Genomic DNA, 10,777 nt, shown 5'->3' on the forward strand with positions numbered 1-10,777 from the left:
AAATGCCTGCATGCACGGTATACTGCAGCTGAAATAAAATGCAAACAGTTCCTGCAGTCATCGTATACCCATATAGCACAGGGTCTAAATGTCAGCAATTTAGACTGAAAAAAGCTTTTAAGATGTTAATTGATGGTAATTATTTGCCTTAAAATAGATACATTACTACACGAAGCACGTTAAAAATGTGGCTTTTTTCATTATCAGATGCTTCACAGTATTGATGACCTATACTGAGCTGTTACCGTATGCTCAGTGACGCATCATTTATGTGGTTATAATTTATGCCACTTACTGGCTGAAATATGTGAAGCTGCAGTATGTTCTCTGAATTGCCTATCTGACACAAAAAGTTAATAGACTTCCACTTTATATTTACTAAATACAGAAGCAAAATTATGGAGAAATAAAGAGCAAAGTCAAACAGTATGACCCTGGCAGCTTGTATTGGCCCTAACCGTCGTAGTAATCAGTTCTAAATAAAGTTCAGAGTTTCTTCAGAGTCTGTTTCTATTTTAGTCAGGTAGTTGGTTAGATAAATTAAACCTCACTAAAATTAGAAACCATCATCTTTACTCTAAAGAGCTGTGTGAACAGAAATGCTATCACAGCTGTGCTGAAACTTCACGTCCCAACAGCTGGTTTTTATCTGTTGCTGGTGGATATTAAGCACCGTAGAAACGAGGGAAATAAGCTATTTAGAGGTTGAAGATTTTGGTTTTGTTTGAAGGGTATTTGAGCATGTCATTATACTGATATGAATGTACCATTTACCAATAATGATAACAATATCAGACATGAGAACTAAAGGCTGAGGAACACAGGAAATGGAGAACAGGACACGAGATATAACAACCGCTCAAACGGGGACATTGTGGTTTATGAAGTACACCCATCTTTGCACTCAGGCTACAACTTTAATACCGAAAGAAAAAAAAAAACCCCGCACACGCACAAAAGGGTTTGTCTTTTTTCAGAGAGCATTGGGTTTAGTTTCTAAAAAGCCTGCATAAACAAGCCGGTGCAAGACTCGGGTCAAAAACTGAAGTCAATTCACAAAGGCGTTAAAACAGGATTACACATGTCTAGTAATTCAGTCTCCGTCAGTCCTAAAACCCATTCTGGCCAGCAGAAACTAACAGATGAGTCTAACAGAGTCAGGCAGTTAGCAAATCTCCAAGGTCACAGTCATTCTGATTACAGGAACACAAAAACATTTAAAACTGGAAGTCTGTTCACGTAGCAGGACTGTCAGGGTAACATTTAATCTAACCTCATATAGTAGCACAAACAGCAGAATTACCGCCTTGTCAACTAGTCAAGTTGCATTTCACCATCTGTGGAGACTTCAACCTTTGAATATAGAAACTCCTTGTTGTTTCACATTATGTCAGGATTAGCATATCACCAGAAACAATACTTGCGGTACCATTCAATATCAAAATTCCCCAAATTTGTTTGCTACTTTAAGTGCCGATACACCAGTAATTCTTGAAATCCGGTGGGTAGCATAAAGGTACAAGTATTTTAGGCTATCCTTACATACTAGAACAAGGACGCCCTAAATATCTGGTATTGTGACATGCCTAATTTTAATTTGTCAAGTTAGCTAATTTTATGCATTTATTTTTTCCAGACACTGCACTGATCTTGACCTGTGAACATGAAGTCTATAAAAGTTGATTCTGACTTCATGAACATGGACCAGATTTCAGGTCACTGTGTTCATGAACCTTGACCGCCAATTTAACCGCTGTACCCAACTAAAAAAAGCTGTTGCGTCACGTAGCTGCAATAGGCTGAGCGGACTTATTGGGGAGTTATTGGTCTTTCAAGTCACCATAAAGAGCACAAAGGAAACCTACTGTGTTGGAAGAGAAACACACAAGGACTTCTAATTTTACTTTAACTAATGAACATAGAGGGACAATCTAATGAACATTTACCTAATTTATTTTTTCTTCTTAAGCTCGTCTGCAGGTCTACTATAACATAAGTCATTGCCATGCAGAGTCACAAATATCAAGGTTTGACCTACATAAATGTATATATATTTGGCACCCACCAAGGAGATGGTGTATGTATTTTTTGACCTTGTTTTGTTAACTGTTCTATTATTATTTCACACATAACACTGTGAAACAGTCAGAAATAGTATGAAAATGCACAGTTAACTATGCAAAGTTAACCGCCAAAAGCCTGTGTGGAGCCTTGAATGTGTAGGTTTCGTTTGAAAATCTCACGAATTAACAACCAGCATATTCCCTGCTGATCGTACAGTGCATATAAAGCTGGTCTTTAAACCCAAACATATTTAATTAACACCACAGTCTCCACAGTGAAATGGAAATGACCTGCCCTTTGTTTCTGAGAGCTACCACAACATCTGTATGATTATTTAGCGAATCACCGCCAAGGAACTGAATTAACCTAATGGTGTCAGGATGTCATGTCACAGTTGATGAGAATTAGCACCTCCTTAACAAGTGTGCCGACAGACAGCAGCTCTAACAAGGAAGGTAATAGGCAGGGGATAAACTGAAGAAAGGCAAATAAAGCAGACAAGGAAGCGCTGATGTAGTGATGCCATTCAGCTATAACACACGCAAAAGCCATAAAAAATAAAGGAAGAAAGAGACATTTTGGCAAATGACAAATTCAGCCAAAATCACCCAAAACACACACATAAACATGTTAATACACACACCTGCATGCACTCAGAGAAATGAAGGGACACACAAGCTCATTAATCCTCTCAACCTATTGTTGTCACTGAAGCATAATCCCGAAGTCGATGACTAGCTTAATCTACAGCAAGTCACCTGACTCTAGTTACACAAACTCTAATCATCTCACACTTGCACACAAACAACCAGCAGCCAAACCAGAAGCAATTTTTGTTTCATCCAATGAGAAACGAGCTACACGTCTCTAAAGCCACATTTTGGGCACATTTTAGCTGTTATTTTCAATATCACGGCAATTAAATGTGATGTTTTAGGACTGTGTCATACCAGGCTGGAGAGACTGGTCAGGAACCTGCTGGCAAGCACATATGATTGGAGGAAAAATGTGCATTCCCCCCATCGGTTGGCAAGTGCTTGCGGGCTGGCACTGAATAGAATCGGTCAAAAAGACAGTGCTGCGCCAAAAATGTCCTTATGATTGGTGTGGTCGCCTGTACTTTACATGGAAAACACCGAGTTAGCCTCACACACTCCACATTTACTCTTCAAGCTGAACTGAAATGGTAAAAAGTGTGATTCAAACCATAAAAGGAGACCAGTCACATTCAAAGCAAAAGTCACACCTTTTGAAAGACGTTGGTTGCTGCAGTAGAGCAGAGTTTTTACTTTGAAGGCAAACAGTCTCCGTTTCTTTTTTCATCATTTCACTAGCCGTCGGCAAGTAGTTGCTGAGTGTTTACGTACAACCCTGCGTTTTCCATGGGCGACGTTGGCAATCTAATAGCAACCAAAGCATTTTCACCTAGCCAGCAGCCTGTAACCACTCACCACCTGGTCAGGGAATACATATTTTTTCCCTAGTGACCCTTTGGTTGTGTCTTTTCAGGAAAAAAATAAAAAATGTTTTTCATAAGTTTATTTATGCAGTAAACTCCAAATTTTTCTCACTATATGTCTATATAAACACATATATGACTGTAGCTACCCTCGTTCCTCCTTAGCTAGCATATACCAATCACGTATACGGCAGTTTTTAACATCTATGTTTTTTTTCCTAAATTTATTACAAATCTCAATTGTATGCATTTGTTTCATGTGCCACATTCCATGCGCGGCATCCAAATACGTAACTTAGCGGTCACAAAAATTTTTGTTTCGCTTACCACTAAACACAGAATGAAAAATTCGAAAACATGCTGCAGGTTTTTGCTAGTATAGAATATGTAGGCAGATAGGTTTATGATTTAAGGATGGATGCTCTGGTGAGAAGTAATTCAAGAATTTAAAAATTTAGAATAATTCTTAGGTCATTTTCTCTACCTCTGAAAGTTTAAAAAAAATGCGTACACATAAATGCCTCGACAGGTAATTGAATTTTCTTTTTTCATTGCTTTTAAGCTTTTGTCTTGTGTTTTATAGGTTATACACCCTTCGGTATGATTTAACCGTACCTTGTACTTTCAATTGTTTAAATTTTTTTTTTTTAATCCAATCATCATCTAAACTGAATGATTCATGTGAAAAAACAGGAAAATATTTTGCAGATAAACAGACTTTTTTGCTTTTAGTTCAGTATATTTTCAGTTTAGTTTTTCTTGTTTCAGTTTAGTTTTTATTAGTTTTAATGTTAATTTTAATCTTTTTAATTATTATTGTATGGAGGGCAGATGTCAGAGACAGGACTATTCCTCCATTATACCTCTTTATTTTTTAGTTCAGTTCTTTTCTAAATTATTTTTAATTTTTTTCAAAACTGTACTTATTATTTTTATTTTGGTTATCTAAAATCTTAGGTTCTAGTCTTGCCGATAACACTAAACAAAACACACACACACATATATATGTTAGTATATATAAGTGTCGAGTGAGATCAGCCAATCAATACTAGACTGTTATCCAATCCTATTGTCTGCAACAGAAACAAATGAGGCATTATGGGATGCCATTCCCATGACGACAAAGATAGCAGCTATCCTGTGTCTTCTATTGATCTGAGTGTGTTTTACAGCTGCAGGTCAATACAGGTAATGGATAATGATTTACACACACACACACAAGCACACACTCATACAGAATAATAACTTGGACATTAATCACTCGGTTGATAATGATGCATTTCTCTTTATTGCTATTAGCTCATCAATAACTAACGACACACACTTCTGTGTATGTGTGTTTAAATGCCAGTAACAGGATACCATCAAGCCATCAATATCTTACTGTAAGACTGAGTCCAGAGGCCAATAACATCTACCAGAAGTCCAGTAAGAAAGGGAGCTCTTACTGCTGTCATTGATTTGAACACTGCTCATGAGCACAGTGGTGGTAAGAGAGGAAAATGACGAAGGCAGGAAACAGACCAGGCGTTAGAAGGAAGTTAGCTGACCTCAGAGGAGAGGTCGGATGAGAGGTCTGATTTAAGGGTTGATAAAGTTGCGACACAGAGACAGTCACACAGAGAAAAGGCTGATAAAGATGCAAGGTAGCGGTTAACGTCCCTTCACATACATTTGATTATCATATGCAAGGCCTCTGAGAAAGGCAAGGGTCCTTCAGGCCCACATGCACATGCCCACATCATTTCAGTGATAAGTCTAAATTTTCTGCAGGTTCTTCAGTAAGTAAGCAGCTCAAATATTTAATCAGGGTTACCAACATGGCCCTGATCAGAAATTCCATGATTTTTCCATGAATGTTCCCTAACTGAGTAGCCCCTGCCTGAATCTAAAAATATTACTGCACTCTGGTTTGCTAATGATGCTTTTTACCTCGGAGGAGTCAGGTCGAGAATGGATAAAGTTCAGAAAAGCTCTTAAAAGCACTGCAACGTGTCGAGAAAGGTTAAAAAATTTAAAAAGCAGCTGAAACCATCATCTATGATACAGAATTCACTAATATTACCTCATTTCTTTCTGTCAAAAACATGCTCTTCTACCTGCTATAATCCCACCTACACACACATACACCATTTCCTCCTACCTTGGCCCTTATCTGTCCCGAGGTCGAAACTTTGCGGATCAGCTTGTGTGACGTCTCTTCTTGTTCTCCATCGCTGTCTGATGACTCTTCACCTGCTTCACCGGGCTGCAAGAAGAGGAGATAAAATCACCGAAAATGAATGTGAGATCAGGAGCCGTAAAATGTCCTCATTTCAAACTGTAGTGGAAGCGTTCAGCCACTGATTCAGCAGTTTGGCTGATGGGCTTTTTACTCAGAGCAACATTTCATGGTAAACTTGCGGAAATCCCACCGTCACCTGCACAGAGAAAGTAAAGTAAAAATGGACCGATAGTACAAAATTTTTGGTATCGACCAAGTAAACACCTGATCATAAAAACTCAGGTAGCTCTTACAGCTCTTTAAGAAAAAATAAAGCTATATTAATTTTATAGCAGTTACAAAAAGTTCAAAATAATGCTGCTCCAACGATTCAAGCTTTGTTTTTTAGCATGAAGATTTTCAAAATAAAAGATACTAACTGTAAAAGACGTACCCATGTACCTAGATTATATAAGGTAAAGTGCACTTTAGGCACTCGCTGATCTGAATATTTGCATATACAACAGAAAGTGTCAGCATAGGCACGAGATTTTTTGGGTACCGGAAGGTTTCTGGTTTGTAGCCTAGGTGCTACTGACCAATCACATTTGAGCAGGATGTAGCTGCAGGCGAGTAAGCAGCCTGTGGTGAACAAAAGAGGTTCTGCATTCACTGAAATGCAATGTAAAAAAAAACAAAGATGATTGAGCTTTACGTTTACACGCCATCATGGAGCGAGTAGTTACAACTTCTTAAACAAAGCCAGCCTCCCAAAAACAACAAGAACGTCACCTCTTCCTCCACAGCGCTAGATCTGAGCCTGCTGCAAAGCTTTTCAGCGGGTCAAGAAGTATATCAGGTATTTCAAATTCAGTACATGTCATTGATACTCTATAAATGCGCGGGAAAAATGATAAAGTGAGGAGGTCGGGCTGGATGGATGTAGTCCTTTTCTTTCAGCTGCTCCATTTAGGGGTCTTCTCTGTCACACTAACCCTCCGCGTGTTCTCCTTCACTACATCCTCTGAGATCTTCCTCTTTTCCTCCTGCCTGAAAGCTCCATCTTCAGCACCCTTTGTCCAGTATATCCCCTATCCGTCCCCTGCACATGTCCCTCTAATGTACTTATTTCTAATCCTGTCTATGGTCATCAAAAACACAGTTTAATGACTACATTTTCTTACTTTGTGTTCCCATTCACACATTTCCTGCATCTTTCTCAGAGTTTATCCACACTGATCCCTGCTGAGTGGACATCTCCCTGTGGCTGCTTCCTTCCAGGGTAACTTTGTCACATATAGTGAAGGTTTATACTCGCTGCTCAAAAGGGGCTGTTAATAATTCCTGTATTTAAAGGCTGCTCCATGCAGATGAGGTATCTCGTTTAAAAGCACGTGTCTTCTTTCACCTGCAGGTCGAGATTAGCCGAGGCTTTTGTCGTCTCTACACGACCTGAGGTAAAAGACTCTCGCTAAGGGATTGTATTACTTATAATTTGGGTCGTGTAAGTTGACTAGTCCCATTGTTAAAAGTGTAGAGTTGGGGTTTTTTTGTTTTTTTTACCCCTCCTGAAGGGGAAAGGAAAAGAAAGTGGAAGCAAAACCTGTTGAGGAGCCCCACCTATACTTTCATAATCTCTCTCTCTTTCTCTTTTTTTCCCATTTTTAGCTTTAAGCGTGAAGATGAAGTGCGCTGTACTCACAATATGAGTCCTTTCAGAGTCTTGCGGCGATCCCAGCGACTCCCCAGCCCCCGCCACGTACAGGACGTTGGGGTTCAGTTTGGACGCCATCACGAATTTACAGCAAAAGGCGAAGGAGAGGAGGAGTAGGAGGGCGAGGATAACAGAGAAGAAACAGAGACACGGGCTTGAAGGGGGTGAGAGAGATGGGTGAAAAGTTGCAGAAGATGTGGAGGGGTGGGGGGATGAGAGAGGAGAGGAGGAAGAGAAGAAGGGTGGAGTTTGGCAGGTGAAAGCCGGGCTGAGAAGAGAGATGATGAGGAATGGGACAGCAGCGGCAGCAGCAGGATCTGGGACGCCACGCTCCTGCCGAACTCTATCCAGGTCCAACTCTGGAAAAGACGGAGAGATGAATTATTGATCAACAGAGAAAAGCTCGGGTTTTTTGGCAGGGGGAGGTTGTCTCGCTCTTTTTTGCTGGAAGTTCCCAACATGTATAAACAAAGTGTGGCTTTCACAGCTGATTAATTTGCCTTCCTCCTTCCATGGCAGGCTTTCAGCTGACAGAGCTACAGACACAATGCACACGGCGCTTCTGTTTCTCGGTTCCTCTTTGGGTCTTCCTGTCTCCGAGCGTTAAACACTTTGAGGTTTACAGTGTTTTGGGTTTTTTTTAGGGCCCTTTCAGGCAAGTCACACAAAGTCAAACAATTATAATAATACATACAGCGATGATTGGGAGGTGGAGACAGAAACATGCTTCATCACCAGCCTCTGTGTATCTCACACACACTGCTTGAATCGACGTGTTTTGGCATGCAGCAGTGCCGGGAACACACACCCTTACAGTAAATATACATATATATACGTGTGTGTGCGTTTCCTTGATTACGACGTGGACACATTATTCAAAAACCTGTCTGCGCATCTTTCACCTCTCTGCCGCCCCCGGTGACACCAAAAAACTTGCACACATAAGCGCTCAAAAACACACTTCAGCACAAACGCTGAAGAATGTGTGTGTGTGCGTGTGTTTGTGTGTGCGTGTGCGGGCTTTTCCTTTTGAAAAAGCCGATCAAACTGCGCTGCTGTGGCTCACATGTTTCAGACAGCCGTACACGCAGACGGATGCACGCACAGCAGGCTTGCTGGAGCCGAGCGCAGACCATCCATCAGCCGTGTCTGTCCTCACTGTTTACCGCGGGAGCTGTCGGCGGACACGCGACACAAAAACACACAAAAACAGCCCGGTCCGTGTATAAGGACCGCGTGCACATCTATCAGCTGGGCTCAGCCTCAGCTCAAAACATCCATCAGCGACCTGCGGCCACCACCACCTCCTGCTTTGCACACACAACAACACACACACACACACACACACACACACACACATATATATATATATAACCCCCCTCCTGCGCCCTCCTGTTGTTATAAAATGTTTTTATTATTCACCTTCGCTGCTTGATTTCTCCTTTCTCCTCCAGCGGAGCTTGATCAGGTGCGCTGTTTCTGCCCCGCTCCGGTTGCCCTGCCTGGGTGGCTCGTCAGCCGGCGTCGGGGTGCTGCTGCGCGGGCGGGCGGCCGGCGGTCAGCAGCGGCAGGAGGAGCAGCAGGAGGAGGAGGTGGTGGTGGAGAAGGAGGAGGAGCAGCGGCGGCGTGCGGGTCTCTCTGGTGGTGCTCGCCTTGCAGAGAGAGCGGTCATACGCATAGCGTCGGAGCGGATCTGAATCAGGTAGCAAGAGGAGGAAGGGGAGGGAGGGAGGAGGGAGCAGGGGGTAAGAGAGAGCGAGCGAGAGAGAGATTTAAAAGCGGCCGTGTTGAGACGCTTCAAATCGCCGTATCGGGGTTAAACTGAGAGCAAATAACGTGCACAAACACACACACACGCACGCATGCGCCTGCAAGCAGGAAAAGCAGACCTGCTGAACATAAGCAGAGCTACGTTAATTAACACACACGCGCACCACAATGGACCTTTGAATGAGGGGGAAGAAATAGTTTAATCAAAATCATCCTGAGGTAAAGGCAAAAGTCGATGAAAATGCCAACAATCCTTTGTTGTTGTTACGTGCACACGGTATAAATGCCGTTTCTCAGACTGGGCTGACTTGGGCGCGTGAAGGACATGGTTGGTTTATGGACACCCGTATGCAGCTGGAAAGCACGAAGATAACAGACGGCTTGATGCATGCTCAATCATCCAGGTAAGGAAATCCTAGAAAGTTCATTTCTTCATTTTCGGTGGAAGAAACGTTTTGTCACTCATCTAAGTAGTGGTGCAACGGATCAAAAATCGGTTCGGATCGGATCACGGTTTTAAGAAAAAAAAGAAAAAAAGACAAAATTTTAACATTTATTTATTAACTTATTTAAGTATTTTTTGCCTATTAAAAACATTCAACTCAAGACTCATTCCACGCAATTATATAAAAACAAATTAAGGTGCAGTATAGGGCAGTACAGGGCTTTGTATCTACCACTCCGCTGTGATATAATGAGCGGTCTCAGTCACGTAGCTTTCTGTTGACCTGGAGGTCCACCCATTTGTAGTTGGGCAACAGAAGATGCCTGGGACAGTTCAGCCATAACTTTAAACTTCTCCTGCTCATACATGCCTGGGTACGATCTTGTCACTGAAGTGGACGCGCAACGGGATATCATAGCGTGGCTCAAGCACGTTCATCATAGTTTAAACCCCTTGATTTGCACAAGGGAATACGGCCTCATGTTTGCAGCTAAACACCCCAGTAGCTTTTGTAATAGCTTTAGCCCGGTCGGATTGGGCAGCAAAGGGCTGCTTAAATGCCGCAAACTCCTCTGCGCCTCCACTTGGACCGCTAGCGCTGGCCATAACTATCGCTTGACAGACTGACCACGCCCACCATACGCATACGTTTTTCTTCTTTTTCGAATCTTCGGATCACGTGCGTCCCGAACCGTGGAGTGGGATCGGTTCGGATTACGGATCAACCGTGATCCGTTGCACCACTACATCTAAGTGACTTCTTCAAACAGAAGAAGTCACATGGTGACCTTCAGTCACTTGGTTACTGAAGAAGTCTTCCTAAGAAGTTCAAGTGACCATCTTAACTGCATCTCTTCCACTTGTAGGAGTAGTGTTTCCAACTGCGAGATTCCTCCAGATGTGTCAGCTCCTCACCCGGTTTCTGACCCTTAGACAATTCATTTCGTCCAGTTGTATTCAGAACTCTTTAGGTCATTACCCAGATTTCATGACCTGAGGTGAGGGTCGGGACATAGATGGGACGTGGCTCAAGACAGAGCATTCTCATTCCCAACACGTAACATACTGACAATTTGTCATGTCCCGAGGCATCTCATAGTAACGCTTAAGGTACCATTCGGC

General features: G+C 42.2%; 1 protein-coding gene and 1 long non-coding RNA gene across 3 annotated transcripts in view; one reads left to right on the plus strand and one right to left on the minus strand.

The window, feature by feature from the left end:
* The window catches only part of si:dkey-172j4.3 (diacylglycerol kinase delta), an 89,832-nt gene extending 80,757 nt beyond the window's left edge, over positions 1-9,075 (minus strand). For both annotated transcript variants that reach the window (XM_031726940.2, XM_039610058.1), the window contains exons 1-3: positions 8,863-9,075; positions 7,429-7,799; positions 5,667-5,771 (exon numbers count right to left, since the gene is read on the minus strand). In XM_031726940.2, coding sequence (XP_031582800.1) covers positions 5,667-5,771; positions 7,429-7,518 — 195 coding nt within the window. In that variant the 5' untranslated portion in view covers positions 7,519-7,799; positions 8,863-9,075. The remainder of the gene's footprint in view (positions 1-5,666; positions 5,772-7,428; positions 7,800-8,862) is intronic.
* LOC120439256 lies at positions 6,980-7,475 on the plus strand. Its single transcript, XR_005612498.1, has 3 exons — positions 6,980-7,008; positions 7,141-7,183; positions 7,395-7,475. It is a non-coding gene; the product is annotated as an uncharacterized LOC120439256 (long non-coding RNA).
* Positions 9,076-10,777: the final 1,702 nt, after the last annotated feature.

Source organism: Oreochromis aureus, linkage group 3, assembly GCF_013358895.1.
Source record: "Oreochromis aureus strain Israel breed Guangdong linkage group 3, ZZ_aureus, whole genome shotgun sequence".
Taxonomy (NCBI): Eukaryota; Metazoa; Chordata; class Actinopteri; order Cichliformes; family Cichlidae; genus Oreochromis; species Oreochromis aureus.